Consider the following 24,713-nt stretch of genomic DNA (forward strand, 5'->3'; position numbering starts at 1 on the left):
ATGCATGATTGTGGCCAGATCAGACATCTCTAGGAACGGGTGCAGTTGAGTTGACACACTAGCCTCAGCTGCACAACTGCAGTCCTGCCTACCACCGAAACCTGGGAATCCAGGTTCAGGGCCAAGTCCAGGAGTACACCAAAACTTCAGGGAGTGTAACTTCATCCAGCACAGGATTAAACCCTATTCCCTGATCTGCCTTTCAACTAACTGTCTTGTCTGGATTAAGCTTTAATTTGTTTGTCCTTATCCAGTCCATTACTGCCATCAGACACTGATTTAGAACTAGAACAGTTTCCTTGGATTTAGATGGAAAGACGAGAGAGAGTTGGGTGTCATCAGCATACTAGTGGCACTGAATCTGAAAACTCTGATTTCAAGTATATGTTAAATAGCATGGGGGATAAAATGGAACTCTGAGGGAGACCACAGGCCAATGGCGACAGTGCTGAACAGGAATCCCCTAGCACCACCTTCTTAAATAGCAGGGTATTTTTAAGGAATTGTTTACTGGGTGTCCATTTTTTTTATTCAAATAGTTTGCACGTGGAAGCCTCTTTATCATGTGCAAGCTCTGACAGTTGGATTGAGGTGAAAGTAGTTCAAACTAAAAAAAAAAAAGCCTTGCAAATGCATTTACACAAGCTAGCAAAATTCTTACTAGCCTGCCCACCTACCAGTAAATGCATGCATTAAAAAGCAAAATCATGATCATCTCTAAAACTCTAACTTCAGAACTTACAAAAATTAGTTAAACACAACTTTTCTGCTATTACAAAAATATATGTATTGGGGGTTTATTTTTATTTTTGTTTTGCAGCAAGTTAAAGAAGGTATTTAAAAAACTGCATAGCACACAATAAAAACTAAAAACACTGAATCCTCTAATGCCAGAACTTTAAGATCACAGAAGAATTGTTCTAGGATTAGACAGGACTGAAAAGAAAATATTTGTTATTTAATTTTTATATTTGGTAGTAAAAGAGCAATGGTTTACCTTATGGCAAAGAAGGTTTTCTTACCACTGCCCTGGCTGCCAACATCTGTTTAGAAGAGCAAGCCTTTGCAGTTGAAGCTGGACATCCCCACACACAGGCCATGTATAATTTTTCTCAGAACATGTATGGGTGTGCCAGATTTCAGTCCTGGAGCAACATGATTTCAACACCAAACTAAGTCACAATAATAAAATCCCTCTGGGCCTCCTAAGCATATTCAGAGGGCAGACCCCACCCCCCTCCCCAGCAGGGTTTCCAGGGCAGATCAGATGGCATGGTCTTCAGGCAGCTTTAAACTTTTGAGCCCCAACACTTTTCTTAGGTATTAAAGTAAACTAACCTAACCCTAACCCTTTGAGCATATACAGAATTCCCTTCCCATATCATAGAAAGTAACCCTAACCAAAAAGGAAAAAAGCAACAACAGGGGTTGGGGTGGAATAGTTTTTTTTTTTTTCTTGCCCTTTTCATAGATCAGATAATTGTGCATTAGTCGAACAATACCTTACAACTTGGGAGGGTGACCATCTGACCCAGAGAACCACTACCTGCCATAAAAGAGTTATAGGCCCAATCTGCTGCTTTTCAACCAGCACGTTAACTCTCCTATCCTCTGAGCAGCTCCCTAGTGGTTGAAGGATGACACTAGTAGCTCTGTTGTGCTGTACAAAGATGGATTTTAACTCTAGTCTGCCCTTAGAGATGAAAGAGATATTGATTCTTCTCTTCTGACTCCTATGGCTCCCTCTCTGGGACATACATCCCTTTCCTCCCAAGAATCCACCAAGGGGCTGTCTTCACAAGCAATTTAATACAAATTTAGAGCAGTCTGAATTCCTTTGCGACAGATGACATCGTCACCCATCCGCTGCCAGCTGTTTCCCTCTTGAAAAGCTGCATTTTCTGAAACAACTTTTACTCTGACTTTTTTACTGAAAGTGGCTCCCTGGTGGTTTTACCACAGTGTGCCATGTCCTCCCCATGTTAAATCCTGGGCGTACCTCTGTGACCTGGCAATGATGTGGTCAAGGGGGGGTGGGATGCCTCATTCCCTCTTGTTTCCCCAAAGTAGTTTTTCCCATTGAGAAAATCCCTAGGAGCACAGAAGTGACCTCTCACATTACCACAGTAGTGGGTACACTCGTTCACCTTAGGTAGCCTGCTTTTGATCTTTAACATATCCCCCCTTCTGTACATGTTTACTCAGAAGTAAGAAATAAATTCTGCTCCCCTGCAGTGAAAGGGTTAAACGCTAACTTTAGTAACTTGCCCTAAAACGCTGTTTCACTTCTCCGATGCTCTCTTAAATCGCTGTTGCAGTGTTGTGCTTCTTTTATGTTCTGTAGTTTCCCTGATGTAAAGTCATTTCTCTGTTATGTAAAGTCCCTTCTCTGCTTTATCACAGTAACGATCAGTTCAAGCAGGGAGATCAGCTTCTCAGTGCAAGCAGGGAGAAGGAGAAAGGGGGGTTGGAAGCAGTAACTCCGGGGCAATGCTAGAATGGGGCAAGATCAGGGGGCTGAGCTGCTCTCAGTGGGGGCCTTCAGATGCTGCATTCAAGAATTGGGGATTTTGGCTTCTCAAGACAAAAGTGCACACATGGGGAAAAATCAGGTGGGGGCAATAACTCCATGGCAGATTGCGAGAATGGGGCGAAATTGGGGTGGGGAAAGCTCTCAGGGGTAACCTGCAGATTCTGCACTCGAGAACTGGGGATTTTGGCTTCTTCAGGGAAATTTGCACACATGGGGAAAAGTAGTTGCTCTTCATTCATAATAATGTAGTAGCATGGGGGAGCTTGGACAGGGGTGGGAAACAAGCTTCTCTCATTGGTTGAGCAGCCCCTGCCAGTTTGATGATGTTTAGTTCCACTCCCCCCTCCCCGAAAGTATGTTCCTTTCAAGTGCTGTGTGACCCCTGAAAACCAGTTTTTAAAGGCACAGGACTCTCAGCTTACCTTGCTTCATGTGTTCCTGATGAACCAAAGCCAATTCCATGAAAATCCAGGTAATACTCCAACACACTTCTCATTCCATTGTCGTGAAGGGCCCCCCCACCCCCCAAGTGGCCATAGCTTGTAAGGTTACAAGTGCATACTGCATCTAAAGAGAAATATTGACAATGTGAAGGATTCAAATTTGGGTGACTTGGACAAGAAGGAAGAAAACAAACTGTGGAAAGATGCTGAACAAACAATTCAGCAGAAAATAGCATTATTCACCTGCGCTGCTGCTGCTGTCTCTCCAGCACCTAAGCCAAAATCAGACCCAAAATCAGTAGTACCACCTCTTATTTCTTAGAACCCACTTCAGAGAAAACCATCATTGCTGTAATTTCTTATGATCTACAGTGAAAGGAGTTGAGCTGTGCAGAATCTACTGAAATCGATCCTAAGTCTCAGTCAACTGTTGCTGCACATGCACATACTAACACTGTCACCCATACAGAAAATGAGGACATAGAAGAGTCACCGCCCACAACCATGACAGAGTGAGATTATTTCAGTAATCTTGCTCTTGAAACTTCAAGCACATTATCATGTTGGTATCAAGGTCATAAAATAGACCTTGACTGGCTATTGAAGAAATGCTGTTTTCTAAATAAGCCAGTTGAAGTTGATGGAAAATGTAGAATGCCTTACATCTGCTGCATTACCTCTAAAACATATGAAACAGAAGCTGCTGAATTTTCTAAAAATGGGATTCTTCCACTGACTAGTGAAAGTAACCCTTTCTGGGTTGAAAGTAAACAGAAACTTGAAATACTAATTGACCGTCTGGAATCCAAGGCACACAAAGCTGCATCAGAAGCAAGTGAAGCTGCAAGACTGTGGAAACAACAATCAGATCAGCATCTCTGGGTGAAAAATTTGAAGCCACATTGAGCAGATGTAGTAAATCACCTGATCTCCCTATGTATTAATGTGTATAATGATTCACTGTTGGAAACACCTACTGCTCGTTCATGGCCAGCGTGTTCATTGGCAAGATGGTGAGCACGATCAGTACAAGCACAGCTGAATGCCAGCAACTGGGATGTTCAGCTTTACATTACAGAGATCCAGTTGTGTACAATTAAATGCTACAGATAATTGGTAAACTAGGAATTAGGAAAGTTTCACAGCACCTGGCAACAGCTATGTGTCTCTCTCTTCAAGTTGATGGAAGTGTAGATAGACAAAATGAAGATAATACATTTGTAATTGCTAGGTACATCCTGAAAGACAATCTAGCTGAGATTCCCTGTGCCTTCACTGGAGTGATTTAGCCTGAAAAAAAACAGGAGCAGAAGGTTTGCTGAAAGCTGTGGTAAAGACATGTCAGTCAGTTGGTGTTTCCTTTGAAGTACTAGTGTGAATTACAACAGATGGTGAAGCTACCAGTACATGTCAAAAGGTTGGACTCTGGAAAATTCTTGAAGATCATGTTTGTCATGGAGTACTGACAGTATGGTGCTTTTGTTATCAATCAGATTTAGCAATGGAATCAGCCCTTGAAACAGTGCCTGAACTGAAAATAAAGCTAAGTAAGTTTACTAGCCTAGCAGCATACTTTTGAACAGGTCCTACCAAATTAAAACTCCTACACCAACTTTTCCCTGAATGCCATACATTTCCTCCATACTTTGAAGTACCTTTTGCAGAGTGTGTAAGAAATCCCATTGTTGCTGTTTTACATAAACTTTCAGGATGCAGAAGTGTCTGTGAACCGCTGATTCTGAAGAGCAAAATGAAAAAAATATTCTGCTACTGGGCTGCTGAAGACATGGACCTCAAAGTCACAGAAAGTTATGTTAACAGGAATGATGACAGACGTAACACTTGTATTCCAAGAACTACAAAAAGCATTGCAGAGGACCAACTTGATAACTACCCGATATACTGCAAGAGAGGATGCCCTTCAAAAACTTGACATCATTAGTAGTGGCCCTGTGCCAGGTGGTGAGGAAGAGAAGTTAATTTACTCAAAAAGCAATAATGAGACGTACACATCTGTAAATGAAGAAGAGGAAGAGCAGCAGTGAAGTAGTAAGCATCGTGTACCGCAGCAATATGTTACAACTGGAAGACATTTGTGGTCTGCTGTTAGAGTAGATGTTGCATCATCCATAAACTTTCTCAACATTAGACTACAAGTAGTAGAAGACAGTACTATCTCAAAGATGTCTTCCCTTTTGACAGCGTTGACCCCTAAAGAAATGATCAGTGCAGGCTGCCCCTGGTTGAGTCCATTTTTGGTAAGGAGGCTGTGGCAGAATTTTCTCACATGTCTGTGATAACTGGTCAGCAGTTCAGGAAACACCAGAAATGTGCTCCAGACTGTGGCACAAAATAGTCTAATAGGCTACAGAAGCGTGTTGTTTGCATTTCAGGTTTACTACAAAAATTGGTTGCTTCAATTTTGGTACTGTCTCCACACTCTATGACAACAGAGAGAGTAGTTTCTCATTACAATCAAATAAAGTCCCCTCACTATCTGTCCTTGGTAGAAGAATCTATGAATGCAAGATGGTTTCACTGAATGGCATAGGAGCTGCTGCTTATGATCCACACTCTGCTGTAGCAGAATTCTTACGAAAAAAGAACGATGGAACAGAGAACCAGATATCACAGTGTATAGGGGGAGAGATTTTCTTAAGTGGTTTTTCAGAAAGACTGGTGGTTTGTAAGAACCCTAAGAATTATTGTGTAATGTGTCCTGTTGTTCTAGTGTTCCTATTCAATTTCACTAACACTTCATACCTCTAGTCAGTGTTTCAGTGGCTTCCAATCTGAATTTGTGTTCTTGGTTCCTTGATTAAATTTTATGTGTCCATTTGTGTCCACTGGGTGTCGAAACTCTAGGACTGGGTGTCCATTTGGACACACAGCTGTTACTTTAAAATGCCTTGTGAGATAGCCCCTCCAAGAAGGACTAGAGCTACCATATTACAGTGCCTCCCAGGCGATATCAGACAGGTGTCTCAGAAGGATACCATGGTATCAAGAGCCACTGAGACGTCAAGCAAAACCAACAGGGATACACTCCCCTTGTCCAGTTCCAGGTGTAGATCATCCCCCAAGGTGACCAAAGTACCTCCTGTCCCATAACCAGGCCTGAAATGGATCTAGATAATCTCCATCATCCAGAAATCCCTGAACTGAGAAGCCACCACATGCTCCAGCACCTTGACCAAGAATGAAATACTGGAGACTGGCTGAAATTGCCTAGTACAGTGGGCAAGGAGGGTTTTTTTTTTTAAAACAAGGGTCTTACCACTGCTTCTTTTAGGCAAGAAAGAATTGCATCTTGCTGTAAAGAGGCATTCACCACTACACTTATGCATTCCGCCAGTCACGCCCCCTCCCCCGCTGCTTTTATAAGCCAGGAAGGGCAAGGGTCCAGCACACAAGTGGTAGGCCTCACTTCTCCAAGGATCCTATCTACATTCTGAGGATGCACAAATGGAAAAGTATCCATTGTAACTGGACAAGAAGGGGCCAAAGTTACATCCACCAGATCTGTATCAACTATGGCATCCAAGTCAGCATGGATACAGTCAATTCTATCCGCAAAGTGTTGACAAATTGGTCACAATGGTTTATCGAATGGTCCATCTTCTTGTCAGACAGAGTTAATAGGCCTCTGACTGCCTGAATAACCTTTGCTGGGCAACTCTGTGCAGACAAAATGGTGGTGGTGAAGTACAGTTTCTTCACCACCGTCACTACCATAAAGTAGGCTTTAAAATGAGCTCTTGTGTTTGATTGGATTTGGTCCAAGTTTCCCACCAGTGTCATTCTAACCAATGTCATGCTCATTTCATTGCCTGCAGTGCCCTGGAAAACCAGGGGGCTCATTTGGCTCCAGTCCATGGGAGAGGATGCTCAGGAGAAATTATGTCAACCACCCAGGCCATTTCTCCATTTCAGAGGTCAACCAGGGCTTCAACAGAACCATCTGCCGAGGTGACAAGAAAAATCCCTTACAGCCATTAGAAAACTGTCTGGATCCATCACTTTCCTGGGGCAGACTGTCTTAAGTCTCCTGGGGCAGACCCCCAAAACCTGCAGAGGCTTCGAGTCCCAGCAAGTCTAAACACCACCAGGTAGTGATCTGTCCATGAAAACAACTATAGAAAGTTCTCCACCCCCAGATCACCGTCATCCCACCTTATGCAGACAACCAGATCCAAAGTATGCCCTGCTGAATGAGTGGGGCCAGAAACTAATTGGGACAGGCCCATGGTTACCACAGAGACCATGAAGTCCTGAGTCACTCCTAACAAGATGGCCTCAGCATGAATGTTGAAGTCCCCCAGCACAACAAGTGAGGAGACTCTAGCACCAACCCCGAGACCACCCTGGCTAGTTCAGGAAAGGAGACTGTTGGGCAAGAGGGTAGGCAATACACCAGTATACCAGCAGAATCTCTATTCTGTCCTGAACACCCACCTTCAGATCCACACACTCGAAACTGGAAGATTACGGGATGCAGCACCTCAACAAGGGGATAGAATCACAATAGATTACCATGCCTCCACCTCTCTGCCCCCCCCCCCGGGGGGGGTTGCCTGCTGCAACACAGAGAACCCAGGCAGGCAAAGCTGGGAGAGATTTACACCCCCAGTCTCATCCAGCCAGGTCTCTGTGATACAGGCTAGGTTGGCACACTCATCCGTGATCAAGTCTTGGATGGCTGTTGTTTTCCCATTCATCACCTCTGCTGATGGAGCAGGCAGGTCTCTGTTTGATGCAGATCAGATGAATTGGACTCTCCTGCCTGTAACCTTGTCAGGTTTTGGCAGCATGCAGATCTGTTGGCAGGGCCCTCTGAACCTGGGAGAGGAAGTTCACCCCATTTTTTTGTGGGGGGGAGTTGGTAGGGGGTCAGCATTTTGACTGGGTGGACCTCTTCATGGCAGAGCTCATCCTTTTGAGACAATCGATCTGCTTTACCATTCCTTGTGCTCGGTCAGTAGGTGACCACAAACTGAAAGTAAGAAAAAATAGGGTCCATTGGGACTGATGGCATTCCATGTCCAAAAATACTCTAGGTTTCAGTGGTGTGTAAGGATATGGAGGAATTTTGAGCCCTTTCAAGTTGGTGTCACCATTCCTCAAACACCACTTGGATAGTTCTTGGTCCTATATGTCATAATCCTTTCTCCAGGAGTCAATTCCTGGACATAGAAAGCATGTGGATGGAGGAGATTGCGACAGCCTTGACAATGGGACTGGATGGCCCCAATTGCCTAGCTAGATGCATCAGCCTCCCAACAAGAATGACTTGCTGGGGGGTCCAGGAAAAATGGGCTTGCTTCTTCAGCAGTGCTATAATTGGAGAAACCACACGGGAGAACCCACAAATAAGCTGATGGTAATAACTGGCAAAACCCAGAAAACGCTGGACTCCCCATTCATCTGCAGGCACAGCCTATTCAGTGATAACCACCACCTTTTGGGGATCCATTTGAGGTTGACCATTGGGAGAGATGACATGCACCAGCAATTCCATATCTTCCTGGTAAAAGGCAAATTTCTCAGGGTTTTGGGTAGAGGTTATGTTCTGGGAGCCGCACTAAGACTAAAGTGACATGATGGTTATATTCCTCTGGGATCTCTTCTAGGTATGCCACCACAAAGCGATGATAAAGTTATCAGGCACACTATTCTGAAATACTGGAAAGTTGCTGGGTGTCAGGGTGAAAACTGAGCTGATAGAACCCCAGAGCAGTTTGATTCTGAGGAGGAACAGCAATCCGTGGGAGAGGAGCGCACTCATCTCTCACAGGCACAGCAGCTGGCAGAGATTCCTCCTGCCAGCATTCCTGAGATAGTGACCCTGGCAGTGAGAGAGCGCTGGAGGGGGGCTTGCTGGACGCTCGATGCCGACACCGGGAGCTCCAACAGCTGGAGGGCGCCGAAAGGAGGTGTAGTGCTTGTTTGGCGTGCAAGCAACAGTCGCATCCCGAGGACCCAAGGGAAAGAGGGAGGAACTCTCCCTAGCCCATAAGTTCAGGGTCTTCCCATGATTCTGCTTCAAACGGGGATCAACGGCCTATCCGGAGCATAGGCTACTCTTCTGTTCCTTGCTTAGTGGCTGGTGATTAGCATCTGAAAGAGTCATTAAGTTGTAAAAGGATTAAAGCCTTGAAAAGAATCCTTTTGTCTGTGTCTTGAGTTAGCTATTGGAGTAGACTGAAAGAGGTCGCCAGGGCACTCCTGACAGCTTGGTCCCTGTTCCTCTTTTTTTCTCTCTCTCTTCTCCTACCGCCAATGGAGGTTGCCAGGGACCCAGAGGTGCAAGCTCTGATGCTCTTCGTGATCAAGTGGCTCAACTGACGACTGCTGTACAGAATCTGAAAGCTGCGGTTCAACCCCCACCACCTCCGATTCCCCCCCGCCACAAGTGCCCGGCGGCTCTGCCAGATAAGTTTTCTGGTGAGAAAGGACTTTTTCAGATTTTCCGTGCCCAATCGGAGCTGTACATGCGCCTCCGACCTGAGGATTTCCTGACAGAAGAGGTTTGTGTTAGCTTCATCATTAACCTACTTTCAGGCGTGGCGGCTAAATGGGCTTTGGGACTTCTTCTCGCTAACGACCCCCTGCTCAGGGACTATCACAGTTTCATGACAGCGATGGCTAGATTCTTCGGTGACCCCCTGCACATGCAGATGACTTCTTGGGAGATTCGCCGCCTCAGGCAGGGCGAGGACTCAGTTTCCAGCTATGCGACAACTTTTCGCTTGCTAATGCAGGATTTACAGTGGAATGATGCCGCACTGGTGGCTCAGTTTTTGGACGGTTTGAATGACGAGATCTTGCATGAGTTGGTGTGCACGCCTAGCCCGCCTACTTTGGAGGACCTCATCCAGACCTGCCTCCAGATAGATAGTCGGCTGGAGGGGCGCCGGCAGACCCAGCGGGGTGCCTGGGGCTGGGATTTCCCTCCTCCTATTCCCCCACGTTTTCTGCCCCCTCCCCCACCCCCACCCCTGCATTGGGGGCGGAGGAGACCCCGATGCAGCTGGAAGCTACCTGAGCCCCGCTGCTGCCGGAGGAACTAGAGCAGCGGTGCGCAGAGCGCCGATGCTTTCGGTGTGGAAAACTAGGACATTTCGCCAAAACCTGCCGCGCTAGACTCACAGCCCCACTGCCTCCCCTTCCTCTCCTTCCTCCTCCTCCTCGTCCCCAGGCCTGACTAGGCTGCCCCCCAAATCTGTTGGGGGTCTCCAGTGTGGGGGTCAGTTCCACACCAGGTAGGTGCCTTCCACAACCCCCCCTACCCTCCCATCTGCTATTGCGTGTTCACCTCTGCTCCTCCCAGTGGGGTGGGGTGGAGGCCCTAGCTTTAGTGGACTCTGGGGCTATGACCAGTTTCTTGGACGAAACGTTCGCCCCCTTCCACAAGATTCCTACCCTGCCTCTTCCTGCCCCCTTGGCAGTGGAGACCATCGATGGGCGTCCTCTTTCTTCAGGCGCGGTGACCCGGATTACAGCTCCACTCATTCTGCGCGCCCAGTCCCACGTTGAGCAGATTCAGTTTCACTTGGCCAAGGTTCCCCAGTACCCAATCGTGCTGGGTGTTTCCTGGCTCTCTAAGCATAATCCTCAGATTTCTTGGGGGCTTCAGCAAGTGGAGTTTGCATCTCCCTACTGCTGGGAGCATTGCCTCCCGACCGAGGTGCCAGTCCCAGCCCAGGCCTTAACCCTTCCCTCCCCCCCTCGTCTGCTTCTGGCAGTTCTTCAGCTACCGTGATCCTCCCAGAGAAGTATGCGGCTTTTTGGGATGTGTTTGACAAGGAGGCTGACCAGCTTCCCCCCTCACTGCCCTTTTGACTGTGCCATTAACCTCATTCCTGGGGCAACCATCCCTGCTGGCCAGCTGTATTCGATGTCAGAGCCGGACACAAACCTCAGACGTGGCTTCATTCGCCCCTCCTCCTCCCTCACCTGCGCCCCTACCATCTTTGTGTCCAAAAAATAGGGAAAGCTCCACCCGGTGCACAACTTCCGAGTGTTGAATTCGGTCTCGATCCCTGACAGGTATCCTCTCCCCCTCATACTGGAGATGCTGGAGCACCTGGGGCGAGCCAAGATTTTCACAAAGTTGGACCTATGTGGCGCCTACAATCTGATTCGCATTCGGGAGGGGAAGACCTGTTTCAGCACCCGGTACGGAACGTATGAATGCCTAGTGATGCCGTTTGGGCTTTTCTGCGCCTCCCCCCCCCATTTTCGCGTTTTATGAATGCTACCTTCCGGGACTATTTGGACACTTTCCTCATTGCGTATCTCGATTATTTACTTATATTTTCTGAGGACCCCCATGCCCATCAGCACCATGTCTCCGCCGTCCTCCAGTGCCTCCGCGAGCACCATCTGTATGCCAAGCTGGAGAAATGTGCGTTTGACCTAACCTCTTTGGACTATCCTGGCTACATTATCTCAGCTGATGGTATCAGGATGGATCCTGCAAAGGTCCAGGCTGCCCTCTCCTGGCAGGCTCCATCCACCAAGAAGGACTTGCAACGTTTTCTGGGGTTTGCTGATTTTTACAGAAAGTTCCTGCCCAGCTTTGCTCGGCTGACATCTCCTCTCACAGACCTCCTTAAGGGCAGGAAATCTCCTTTTCATTGGATGGCATCAGCCCAACTGGCTTTCGAGGAACTTAAGAAGCTTTTTAGTTCTGACCCGATCCTGTTACATCCTGAGCCGAGGAAGCCTTTTGTGGTGCAAACGGATGCCTCTGACTTTGCGGTGGGGGTGGTGCTTTTTCAGCCAGATCGGGCGGGCGGTGGGTTGCAACCCTGTGCCTACCACTCCAGGAAGCTGAACATGTCTGAGAGGAATTATACCATCTGGGAGAAGGAACTGTTGGCCATCAAGTCCGCTTTGGAGACCTGGCGTCATCTGCTGGAGGGGGCACAGAACCCAGTCGAAGTTAGAACCGACCATCACAACCTGGAACATCTTCAGACAGCCCGTGCCTTAAACCAGAGACAGATTAGGTGGTCGCTTTTTTCCCCCCAGTTCCACCTTAAGATTTGCCATGTGAAGGCCTCTGACAACCTACAAGCAGATGCTCTTTCTCATAAGCTGGACCTCCAGCCAGGGGGTGAAGGAAATCACCCTCCCGATTCTTCCCGCCCAGAGCCTGGTGGCAGCTGCAGTGACTCACTCTTGGGAGGAGCTCCTTCACCCTGCACAGGCTCAGGATGCTTTTGTTCGCACAAAAGTGGAGGAATTGGGGCTAGCCTCTGCCCCCCCACTCTACCCCCTTCTCTTTGCGAGGTGGCATGCTTTACCATTCTGGTCGGGTCTATGTGCCTTCTAGACCCCTCCGCGAGAAGGTCCTCCATCAATCACTTCCACGACTCCCCCACAGCTGGGCATTTTGGCTTCGCCAAGACCCTGCATGGAGTGATGCAGGATTTTTGGTGGCCTTATGTGTGTTGGGACATCAAGACCTATGTTGCCTCCTGCCCAACCTGCCAGCGGCCGAAGGCCTACTCAGGCAAGCCCACAGGCTTGCTTCACCCCCTGCCTACCCCCTCAGGACCTTGGAAACTGCTCCCCCTTGATTTCATCACTGATTTGCCTCGCTCACACGGTAAGACCACTATTCTGGTGGTAGTGGATTTGTTTTCTAAGATGGACCATTTCATCCTCTGCTCTGGGTTGTCCGCAGCCAGGGAGATGGCGGAGCTTTTTTTGGCGCATATTTTCCGGCTCCACGGGGCCCAATTCACTGCCCATTTCTGGAGGGAGCTACTTGGGCTTCTCCATGTGATGCTCCTTCTTTCCTCCGCCCACCACCCACAGACGGATGGTCAGACCGAGCGCACCAATGCGACTCCAGAGCAATATCTGCGCTGTTATGTCAGTTACCAGCAAGATGACTGGTGTTCCTTGCTGCCTCACGCAGAATTTGCTTATAACAGTGCCTGCCATGCTTCCACCTGCCAAACTCCATTTTTTGCCAATTTTGGTTACCACCCCAAGGCTTTCCCATCCACCCTATCTCCCTCTTCGGTGCCGGTGGCCCATGACTTTTTAGAGGAGTTGCGAGCAGTACACCACCTCTTACGGGACTCCCTCAAGCAAGCCAAGTCAGCCTACAAGGCCTCTGCTTACCGATAGAGCCAGCCGGGTCTGTCTCTGCAAATGGGGGACTGGGTTTGGTTGTCCACCCAATACCTCCCCTCTCACTCGCCCGCAAGGAAGCTCGCACCTCGCCGCACGGGGCCTTTCCAGATTACGGCCCAGATTAACCCTGCTGCTTTTCACCTGGCTCTCCCCCCCCCCCATGAAGATCCATCCTGTTTTTCATCAGTCCTTGCTGTCCCCCCCGGTTTCTGGCAACCCTCATCACTCGGCCGGCTCCCCCCTGCCGCTGGTGCTGGTGGAGGGGGAGGAGGAGTTTGAGGTCGCAGAGATTCTGGACTCCTGCCTTTCTCACAGCCGCCTGCAATATCTGGTGGACTGGAAGGGGTACGGGCCAGATGAGCAATCCTGGGAACCCACGGAAAATGTGCATGCTCCGTTGCTGCTGAGGCGCTTCCACCAGCTGTACCCCCACAAACCCGGAGCCCCAGGGGAGGAGCATGAGGGGCGGCCTCATGGGAGTGGGGATGACGTCAGGGTGGAAGCTGAGCCGATAGAACCCCAGAGCAGTTCTGATTCTGAGGAGGAACAGCAATCCGTGGGAGAGAATCATAGAATCATAGAATAGTAGGGTTGGAAGGGGCCTACAAGGCCATCGAGTCCAACCCCCTGCTCAATGCGCTCAGCGCGCTCATCTCTCATAGGCACAGCAGCTGGCAGAGATTCCTCCTGCCAGCATTCCTGAGATACATAGTGACCCTGGCATTAAGAAAGCGCTGGACGGGGGCTTTCTGCATGCTCAGCGCCAATGCCGGGAGCGACAACAGCTGGAGGGCACGGAAAGGAGGCATAGCGCTTGTTTGGCGCGCAAGCAACGGTCGCATCCCGAGGACCCAAGGGAAAGGGGGAGGAACTCTCCCTAGCCCATAAGTTCAGGTTCTTCCCATAATTCTCCTTCAAACGGGGACCAACTGCCTAACCTGAAGCATAGGCTACTCTGCTGTTCCTTGCTTAGTCGCTGGTGATTAGCATCTGAAAGAGTCATTAAGTAGTAAAAGGATTAAAGCCTTGAAAAGAATCCTTTTGTCTGTGTCTTGAGTTAGCTGTTGGAATAGACTGAAAGAGGCTGCCAGGGCGCTCCTGACACTGGGGTACTGCAGAGTCCCAACAGGATTATCAGGGTTTATCATAGCCACTGCTGGTATCAACACCGCTGCAGAGTGGAGGATCTGAAGAGGGATCAAGAGGTGTGAGTGTACTGATGCTAATCCCAGCCAGGCTGGGGCTGCCACTCTCCTGGCCCAGGGGTTGATTTGGCCAGGCAGCAGCAGAATTGGCAGCTCCACAATAGAGACAGAGCCTATTTGTTCACCACCGTTACTCTGCCTCTGTGTGCCAGGCCCAGGAGCCATTCACCTGCATAACTTCCAGTTTATCTCTTGGGTGAGCCTTCATGGGTCAGAAAGAGAACGATGAGCTTCCCTATATCTTTGTGAGACCTATTCTACCCAGTGATTATCAATCTGAAATGGTTTTTAGATATATGTTGTCTGTGTGTGCTATCGATTTATATGGGTTTTATGTAAATGTTTTCTTATATTTCATATAATGTGTTTTTACTGGTTTTTAATTTTTGTGAACCACCTAGAGAGCTTCGGATATGGGGAGGTATAGAAATATAAGAAATGAAATGAATGAAATCTGGATGCAATATTCAGTTAATTCATCCGATGTGGTTGGGGCTGCCACTCACGTTAGTTCATCTTTGGTGGTGAAGTTTAGGCAAGAACAGAAATGGCAGTGTTGTGCAGCTTCGTTTTAATCCATGTCAGCTACTAAGCAGAAGAACTCAGAAACATACTGGATATGAGGCATCCACTTTGGTACAGGGCTTGCTGGACTGCCTCTGCTATATGAGTTGGATTAGGTCATGGCTAACATAAAGTTAAGGACATTCCCCAGTAGAACACTGTCATTTTCCAATAATTGGGAGGCTCATGCTAGGGCAACCTTTGAGAACAAACCATAAGGCTCATCCACCTACAGTCCATTGGATAGACTTGAGGACACATCTGGAATAGCAGCCAGCAGGAAGGAAGTTCTAGGCTTATTTATTTTTAGCCTTTGCACAGATCGCCTTTTCTATGCATGCAAAGATGTTTTGGGTGGAATTAGCTTGCATTTAACATCTACATCTACTAGACGAGAACACCTTTTATTCCTTCAGGGACAGATGACTCTTCCCAGGCTCTGCCCCTTCCCTGAGGAGTGAAAAGCCTTAAAAGGGCAGCTCTCTTAGCACACTTCCTCCTCTCAGTGAATTCCCTCCAGATTAATTGTTAAGAGCTGGTGGACCTGTGTGCAGCTCCGCCTGTGTGGTAAGCCATTGAAGTATTTCTCAGCAGCTTCTCCGTGGAAAACTTTCTGGACTGACTCTACTCACCCACGCTGACCATCGGATTCTTCTGGGCAGGGGTTCCAGTTCCAGCTGAGTGCCAATAAGGTCTTCCTAGGTGCATGTGTGTGTCTAGTCCCTTTGGTCCTGACTCCTGGCTTGTTCTCTGGTCCTGGCTTCTATTTGGCCCTTGTCTCATGGCTTCTGGCTCACCAGAGTCTGCTGCCTATGACTCAGCCTGCATGGTTTGCTTGAGCCAGCAAATGAGTCCTGAGTGGGAACAAAATGGGTGCTACTACAGGTAGTTTTACAGACCCAACCCTGATGCAGCTTCTCTGTATCCTGCAAGGACAAGTGGTAGCATTACAGAAGTGGCATGATCCTTGTGGGCTGAATGCCATATGATACCCTCAGTGTCTTATGGCACCACTGACGTTGGGATCCTACGAAAAACAGAAAAGATCACAGTTTTTTCAGGCCTACGTCACTGATTCTAGATTTTGGATATGTCATATATAATACTGTCCTGAACAAAGTGCAAGTGGAATAATTTTGGGTGGAATTTGTTTATGGTTAGGCCTTGTCTATGCGGTTGGTGTACTGGACTATCAGTTCAGTCATAGACTTTGTTGGAGCAACTTTCTTAATCAGACCTCTTTGAGGTGCTGTAACTATTGGGCTATCTTGCCCCATGTGCATCATATCATGGGTTGTTAGTATTGGTTGGTAGTTATTTAAAACTTCTGACTCTTGAGGTATGTTTCTTCAGAAGTGTTAGTACCCTTTCTTCTTTAAGGTTGGACTCGATGGCCTTGTAGGCCCCTTCCAGCCCTACTATTCTGTGATTCTAAGGTGGTTTCTCTCTTTCTCAAGGAACATTGATCACTTTCTTGATCCAGCCAGTCAGAACCTTCATGCTTCATGTACTGAACTAAGAAGAGCAAGGGTTGAACAAACACTTTGTCAGTAACCTCAGGCCTTGGCCTAAATAATATAATTTGGCTATTATATGCTACAGGAAGGTGATCTCTATGAACAGCCACCATTTTCATCAATGCAAGGTAAATATTGGGACCCACAGAAGGGTGCTTGGGTTGCTACCTCCTAAATGTCCTAACAGCTGCTCATAAGACTGACTGTTTTGGAGGTGCTTAAATAGCCGAACAGGATATTCCTTATCTGTTAATTATCTCAGCATGGGCAGTATCCCACACAACATTGTGTGATATTGCTAGGCAACAGCTTGTGGATCCCAGATGAAAGTCACATGGCCCTGGTATAATGTTACTTGGATATTTGAATAGAAGCATTGAATATGCACATATGGGGCTTTGGCAAAGCTGTGTAGTATTGGCCCACTATCCAGCCTGCCTTATCTGCCTGTGCTTCTAGCAATGCATCTGTTGCAAAAATGGTTGTGGTCTGGGATAAGAGCGTTTGTCCCATTAAGAGCTTCTGTGTTCTTATGTGTGACAAACCTCAGCCCCTTGTTGCAGCTGGACTGCCCCCACAGGAGTACGACCACCAACTGCTGTGTAGGAAGGATGCCAGAAGAGAAGCAGGCAAATAACACCTCAGCCCCTTGCAGCAGCTGGACTGTCTCTTCTGCCATCAACTGCCCTGTGGGAAGGATCCTTACAATCTTTATGTTATCCTTATGAGTTGCTGATATTTTTTATATTTTTTTTTATTAATGTGTATTCATATTACTTGTAAGCTGCCTTGGAAGGATTTTTATTCTGAAAAGTGGGATATCAGTAAATAGTGAAGATATACTTAAGGGTTGCCTAAGAGCCAAGCAAGATATAATGCTAAACATGTCACTTGCTGTTGCATCTTTAGAAAAGTTGTTAATAGTAGGCATGGGGAAAATCTTCATCTGAACTGTGGGACGATGCCATGCCCCCATTGGAGGAACTCTCTTCAGAGGAGAAACCAGAGCTCCTGGAGACAAACCACATCCAGGAGCAGCCCATGCCAGAGACTGGGAGGCAGACCAGGAGGAGCCTGACTCGTCAGGGCAGATGGCTGTGTGTCCATCCCTGCAAGAGGAGGGGACCCTCTGCCTTTGAGATGGAGGCTAAGCGACCACCTAGCCCCCAGGAGTGGCAGCAGTAGGCCAGAACAATCCCTGTGAGGAGTGGTGTCTGGTTACAAAAGAAAGCTCCTCAGAGTAAAGGCTTCCTCATGAGCAGTGCCCTTCTCATGAGGAGGACATCTTTTAGAAGCCTCTGATGTGCTGCAGCTGAGCCCTGGGTGGGGCTTTGGAAACTCCAGCTTATAAACCTCAATCCTAGGCAGGGAGGGCTAGTGAAACAATATCTGAATGGAAGTTATACAGTGGTTTTGCTCCTACTTGGCTGGTTTGCTCCAGAAGGTGGTTCTTGGGGAACATTGCTCGGCCCTGTGGATTCTCCAGTGTAGGGTTCCACAGGGGTCCATTTTGTCCCTCATGCTGTTCAACATCTACATGAAACTGTTGAGTGTGGTCATCCGGAGTTTTGGAGTGAATTGTCATCAGTATGCTGATGACACACAGCTCTATTTCTCCTTTTCATCTTCTTCAGGTGAGGCTGTAGATGTGCTGAATCAGTGCCTGGCTGTGACAATGGGCGGGATAAGGGTGAATAAACTGAAACTCAATCCAGACAAGACTGAGATATTGTTAGTGGGTGGTTCTCCTGACTGGATGGAGGGTGTTCAACCATGGGGTTGCACTCCCCCTGAAGGAGCAGGTTCATAGCTTGGGGGTTCTCCTAGAACCATCTTTGTCACTTGAGGTTCAAGTGGTCTCAGTGGACGGAGTGCCTTCTACCAACTTTGGTTGGTGGCCCAGCTATGCCCCTACCTGGACAAGGATAACCTGGCTTCAGTTGTCTGTGCTCTGGTAACCTCCAAGTTAGATTACTGCAATGTGCTCTACATGGGACTGCCTTTGGTTCAGGAGCTGCAGCTTCTGCAAAATGCAGTGGCCAGATTGATAACAAGGACCAGGAGGTCTGTACACATAAGACCTACTCTACCCCACTTGCACTGACTGCCTGTGCTTCCGAACCTGAAGTCAAGGTGCTGGTTTGAACCTATAAAGCCTTACACGGCTCGGGACTGCAGTACCTGACGGAGTGCCTCTCCCATCTGAAACATACCCATACAGTGCGCTCAACATCTGAGGTCCTCCTCCAAGGGAGGCTCGGAAGACAGCAACAAGGGAGAGGACCTTCTCAGTGGTGGACCCCCAGTTGTGGAATGACCTCCCCAATAAGGCCTGGCTTGCACCAGTATTGTTATCTTTTCAGCGCCAGGTCAAGACTTTTCTCTTTTCCCAGGCATTTGGCAGCATGTGAATAGTTTTAATTGATCCTGGATGTGTTTTATGATATGGCTGATTGCTCAAAGTTGCTTTTAGATATATATTGTCTTTGTGTATGCTGTCTGTGTGTTTTTTATATTTTAAATTTTGCATATTGTACTTTTAATGTTCTAACCTTTGTAAACTGCCCAGAGAGCTTCAGCTACGGGATGGTATAGAAATGTAATAAATAAGTAATAAATACCCCCGCCCCCCCGCAGATTCTATTAGGCCTGGGAGGGAAGCTCCCATTAGTGCCAATGGGAGCTTCTTTCTGGGGGCTAAAGGCTGTCATGTGGGGAACTTTGGTTGGGACTGCTGTGGGATCCCTGTTATTAATAACTTAAAAATTAAGTGATGTGTCTATTGTTGCATCTCGTTTGGCCCTGAGTCTGTTCTGAATACAATTTTATATCAGGTAGCAACAGTTCTGGTGGAATCAAGCCCTGCCTTGTCTCATTGTTGTGAGTAGCATCATGAGGGATAACCACAACTAAATGGTAGAACTGGAAATGCCCTAACATACTATTTTGAATGGGAAGAGATAATGTGGTTTGCAATTATTAAGTACCTGTACTGTCTCTCTCTCCATAGGTGGATGCAGTCCGGGTTAATGTAAAGAGTGATTCTGAAAATCTTCAGTATCCAGTTTTGTTTGTAGTTCGGCAACAGAAGGGAGTGCTGTCCTGGCAGGTCCCACTTATTTTTCGAGGCCTGTAAGTAGTCATAGTATTGTTATTGCCCACCTTGCAATGTTTGATGCTATTCTTTTTAAAGTTTCCTATATGTGCGTGTGCAGTCCCCTAACTTGTTGGGTTGGGGGACTTCATTGTTCATTTGGAGGCCATCCTCATGGGAGTGCCTCGGAACTTCATGGAGACCATGACTTCCTGAGAGCTGCACCCTATTCCAGCTGGGCCCACCCATGTAGCCAGTCATGCATTAGACTTTGTGTTTGTTTCCAGACAGGTGGGGAGTGATCTGGAAATCGGGGGTATATCCACCACCCCCTTGTCATGGTCAGACACTACCTGGTAGGGTTGGACTTCTTGGTTCCACAACCCCTCCGCAGGGCTGGAGGACCCATGAAGATGGTCTGCCCCAGGCGCCTTATGGATCCAAATGGATTCCTGACTGTGCTTGGGGATTCTTTGGAGCATGCAAACGGCCGCTTGGTCGAGACCCTGGTGAATGGCTGGAATGCTGCAATCACCGGGGCATTAGACTGGGTGGCTCTGAAAGACCCCAGAACAGAGCTCAGACTGCGCCATGGTTTACCCCACGGTTGCGAGCTCTGAAGCGGGAGGTGAGATGGCTAGAGCGCTGGTGGCAGAAATCTCACTCCGAAGATGATCGGACACGGGTTAGAGCTGTAGCTTTAGACTACCACATGGCAATAAGAGCAGCAAAAAAGAATTTTTATGCTGCCTCTATTGCATCCACAGAGTGCTGTCCTAGGAGGCTGTTCCAAGTGGTCCAGAAACTGTTTGGTCCAGTTCTTCTGGAACCAATGGAGCATTCTAAGGCCTCCTGTGATGAGTTTGCAAAGCACTTTGCAGATAAAATTGACCGGATGAGGAGGGCTATTCCGTGCGCTGTGGATACAGTTAGTGAACAAGGGGCGGCCAATGGCAGACCGATTGTGTGGGATGGATTCCAACTTCTTCCTTCTGAGGAAGTGGACAAGGTGCTTTCATCTTTAAGGCTGACCACATGCTTACTTGATCCTTGCTGATCTTGGCTCATTATGAGCTGCAGGGGGAGACTTGAATGCTTCCCTTGAGGAGGGAGTGATGCCATCAGCCCTCAAGGAGGCGGTGGTAAAACTAATGTTAAAGAAGCCCTCCTTGGATTCCCAAGACTTGAACAACTTTTGCCCGGTCTCGATTCTGCCGTTTTTGAGCAAGGTGATTGAGCAGGTAGTGTCACTGCAGTTGCAGGCACACTTGGAAGAAGCTGATTATCTGGATTTATTTCAGTCAGGCTTCAGGCCTGGGCATGGGACAGAAATGGCCTTGGCTGCCTTGGTGGATGATATGGGAAGGGCTCTGGATAGGGGCGAATGCTCCTTTCTTGTTCTCCTTGATCTCTCAGTGGCTTTTGATACCGTCGACCACGGTATCCTCCTGGACCGCCTGGAGGGGTTGGGCATACGGGACATAGTATTACGGTGGTTCCGTTCCTTCCTCTCTGGCAGGTACCAGAAGATAGCTCTAGGGGAGGAGACTTCAGACCCTTGGCTGCTCACTTCTGGGGTGCCACAGGGTTCTATTCTCTCCCTGATGCTATTTAACATCTGCTTGAAGCCCCTGGGAGCTGTCATCAGGAGGTTTGGGGTGCAGTGTCACCAATATATGGATGACACGCAACTCTGCCCAAGGTTGGCTGTAAAAACCCTGTCCAAGTATCGAGTCAGTGAGTGGCTGGATGGAAAGGGTTAAGTTGAAACTGAACTCCAGCAAAACTGAAGTACTTCTTGTGGGAGACAAGGGGAGATTGGAGGATGTTGAGCTCATGTTCAGTGGGATGCGGCTGCCCCTGAAGGACCAGGTCCACAGTCTCGGGGTCATTTTAGACTCCCAGCTGTCCATGGAGGCTCAGGTGTCAGCTGTGAGCCGGACAGCGCTGTACCAACTCCATCTGATACAGCGGCTGCGCCCCTACCTTCCTGACCATCTGCTCCCATCAGTAGAATCATAGAATCATAGAATAGCAGGGTTGGAAGGGGCCTACAAGGCCATCGAGTCCAACCCCCTGCTCAATGCAGGAATCCACGTCAGATCATCCCGGACAGATGGCTGTCCAGCCTCGTCTTGAACACCTCCAGTGTGGGAGAGCCCACCACCTCCCTAGGTAATTGGTTCCATTGTCGTATTGCTCTAACAGTCAGGAAGTAGTTCATGCCCTGGTCTCCTCTCGCCTAGACTACAGCAATGCGTTCTATGTGGGGTTGCCCTTGAAGACAGTTTGGAAGTTGCAGCTGGTGCAGAACGTGGTGGCTCGCTTGATTAAAGGCAGCCGTCGGCGAGACCACATCACTCCAGTGCTGAAGGAGTTGCACTGGTTACCAGTTGTTTTCCAGGCCCAATTCAAGGTGTTGGCAGACCTTTAAAACTTTATATGGTTCCATCCCAGTCTATCTTAAGGGAGCGCCTCCAACAACACCAGGGATGCCACTCAACGAGATCGGCCTCGGAAGGCCATCTGTCTGTCTTATGTCAGCCAGGACAGCTAGGCTAGTGAGGACTAGGGAGAGGGCCTTTTCTGTGGTGGCCCCCACTCTGTGGAATTCCCTCCCTAGTGACCTCCATCATGCCCCCTCTTTGATGAATTCCTGCCTGGCATTGAAAACGTGGCTGTTCAGGTGGGCGTTTAGGGTGGGTTAAGGTTTTATTATTTTTTTAGCAGTGTTGTTTTGTTCAGTTGATTATGTAAATTTGTTGTATTTCGTGTTGTTGTTTGTATTGTATGCAGCCTAGAGTGGCTGGGTAGCCACCCAGATGGGTGGCTAATAAATCTAATAACTAACTAACTTGATCTCATTGGGTGGAAAGGAGAAGATGGCATATAGTTGTATCACAGCCCCTCCCTTCCTCTCCCCTCCAAATAACCCAAATATTGGGAGCTCTAATCATCTATCTGCTTTGGAGGCTTCTTTCACCTTTTCTGCTATGATAGCTTATTTATTTATAAAATGTATACCCTAGTTCTCTGCCTCAAGCAATGTCCAATAATTCATATGAAAGCAATACAAAACCATTATAATCTTAATAACACAATTATAGTAATAGCCATACCAGGGCAATAACTTTATTAGGCCAACTCAGAGGTCTCAAAGAATGTGCAAGTTTTCAAGCTCTCTAGATCTCTTCATCATGCAAGATGTTATAAAATTCAGGAGAGGAGAAAAAAAGTCTGACTTCATGTTGAAGTCATAAAGTCTACATGGCCAGAGTCTTAAGCCGGAATATGGGTGGAGGTTGCAGACATTCATAGTAGGATCTATCAGGTAGTGTGATAGTTTCAGGTTGCACCTAGGACTGCTGGGATGAAGAAACAATCAATGGTTGACCTCCACCCCCACCCATTTTCAAAAATATAACATCCAGCTGTTACTCAGAACTGTCTCCATCTTTAGGCAGAAAACAGAAGTAGAGAGGAGCTAGTCAGTTGTGTCCAGGATCTGCCATAGACCCCCGTGAAAAAATAGGTATGCTGAGGATCATAATGTTTGCATGTCCTTCAGACCCATATAGGAGCACATTTAGCTTGGGTAGACATGCCCATTCTTTTGTATGAACTGTGTAAGTGCCATTTTCCAACATGGGATTATGGAATAACTCATGAATGAATGCATGTAGAAAGCTCATTTTGGTGGCAAAATTTAGGGTGTGTTTTTTTTTAAGCAAAGATGGGTAGAAGAACTATTACTAGCCACTATTACCACCTGTATGGTCTAGTAGATAGAATGCCAGACTAGGAGCAGGAATATGTGGGTCCAAATCCCTGCTCAGTTATGAACTTGTCACCAGGTGCACACGGGACAGTCACCATCTCTTAGATTAACCTACCTCAAAAGATTGTTGTGAGTATAATAGGTGTGGAGAATATGTACAGTACCCAGATTTCTTTGGAGGAAGAAGGAATAAAAATGAAAACAAATATTTATTTAATAACACTGAATTAGAGACTACATTCAAACAATAGCATACATTTTCCACTGATAAATGCAAGTAAATTTTTGAAATTGGGTTTGTTATTTAAGGTGCATTGTGATATCTTTTCACACTTGCATAAATCACTGAGAACCACTTGCATTTGCATGTTCGTATGTGGCATGTTTTACACTTGCACGTTCATCACAGTAGAGGTATAAAGCACTTGGGTGGTTGCAAAATCCACTTCCTCCCAGATGCACTCCAGCAGATTCAGCATTGTGTAGTCATGATCCATAAAGCAATGATAATAAAGGAGCTCATAATAAAACCATGATAAAACCAGCAGCAAGTGATGAAACAGAGCAGTATGTAATAAAACCAAAGTAAAACCAGCAGAAAAATAGATCAATGCAAAGATCTAAATGCATTAAAATAGTTCTTAAAACGCCTGGGAGAATAAAAACCTCTGAAAACATAATAGAGCCACCAGCAAGCCTCTCTGGCCATTCCATAGGCAAAGTGCCACTACTGAAAAGGCCCTCTCTCTTGTAGATACCTGCCTTGTCTCATTTGGCAGGGGCACCTAGAAGTGGACATTGGAGAATGACCTTATGGTCCAAGTAGGTGAGATGCTTCTACAGTGAGATGCTTCTACAGTACAATTCTCCAATTTTGCAGAATTGGGAGACAAATTCTGCAAAACATGGCCCCTCCAGGAAATTCCTGACTTGTGTGGCGGATAACTTCCTCCTGCAGAAAGTAGAGGAAGGAACTAGAGGATCGGCTATCCTTGACTTGATCCTAACCAACAGAGATGACTTAGTGGATAAAGTAGCAGTTAAAGGAAGTCTGGGGGAAAGCCACCAAGCTGTACTTGAGTTCTTGGTTCAAAGGGAAGCAAAAGCCGAGTGTAGTCAAACTGGATCCAAAATCCAAACCCTGGATTTTAGGAAAGCTGATTTTAATAAATTCAGAACAATGATCAGTAAGGTCCCATGGCAAGCGACGCTAACGAGAAAAGGAGTCCAAGATGGGTGGGAGCTTTTAAAAAAGGAAATTCTCAAGGCACAATCACAAACAATTCCAACAAGAAGAAAAGGTGGAAGACAACAGAAGAAGCCAATGTGGCTTCACAAAAAGCTTAGGGATTACCTGAAGGCCAAGTAACAAAGGAAGAATATAGACAGGTAGCACAGAATTGCAGGGATGGCATCAGGAAGGCTAA

The 24,713-nt window shown here is 47.4% G+C and overlaps 1 protein-coding gene across 2 annotated transcripts in view; it reads left to right on the forward strand.

Annotated features, from left to right (window-relative positions):
- Nucleotides 1-24,713, forward strand: part of SIDT1 (SID1 transmembrane family member 1) — a 315,540-nt gene that overhangs the window by 17,848 nt on the left and 272,979 nt on the right. For both annotated transcript variants that reach the window (XM_084835330.1, XM_084835331.1), the window contains exon 2: nt 19,425-19,546. In XM_084835330.1, the coding sequence (XP_084691456.1) occupies nt 19,425-19,546 (122 nt within the window). The remainder of the gene's footprint in view (nt 1-19,424; nt 19,547-24,713) is intronic.

Source organism: Heloderma suspectum, chromosome 2, assembly GCF_057233095.1.
Source record: "Heloderma suspectum isolate Gila_16-S chromosome 2, 16-S_ref, whole genome shotgun sequence".
Lineage (NCBI taxonomy): Eukaryota > Metazoa > Chordata > Lepidosauria > Squamata > Helodermatidae > Heloderma > Heloderma suspectum.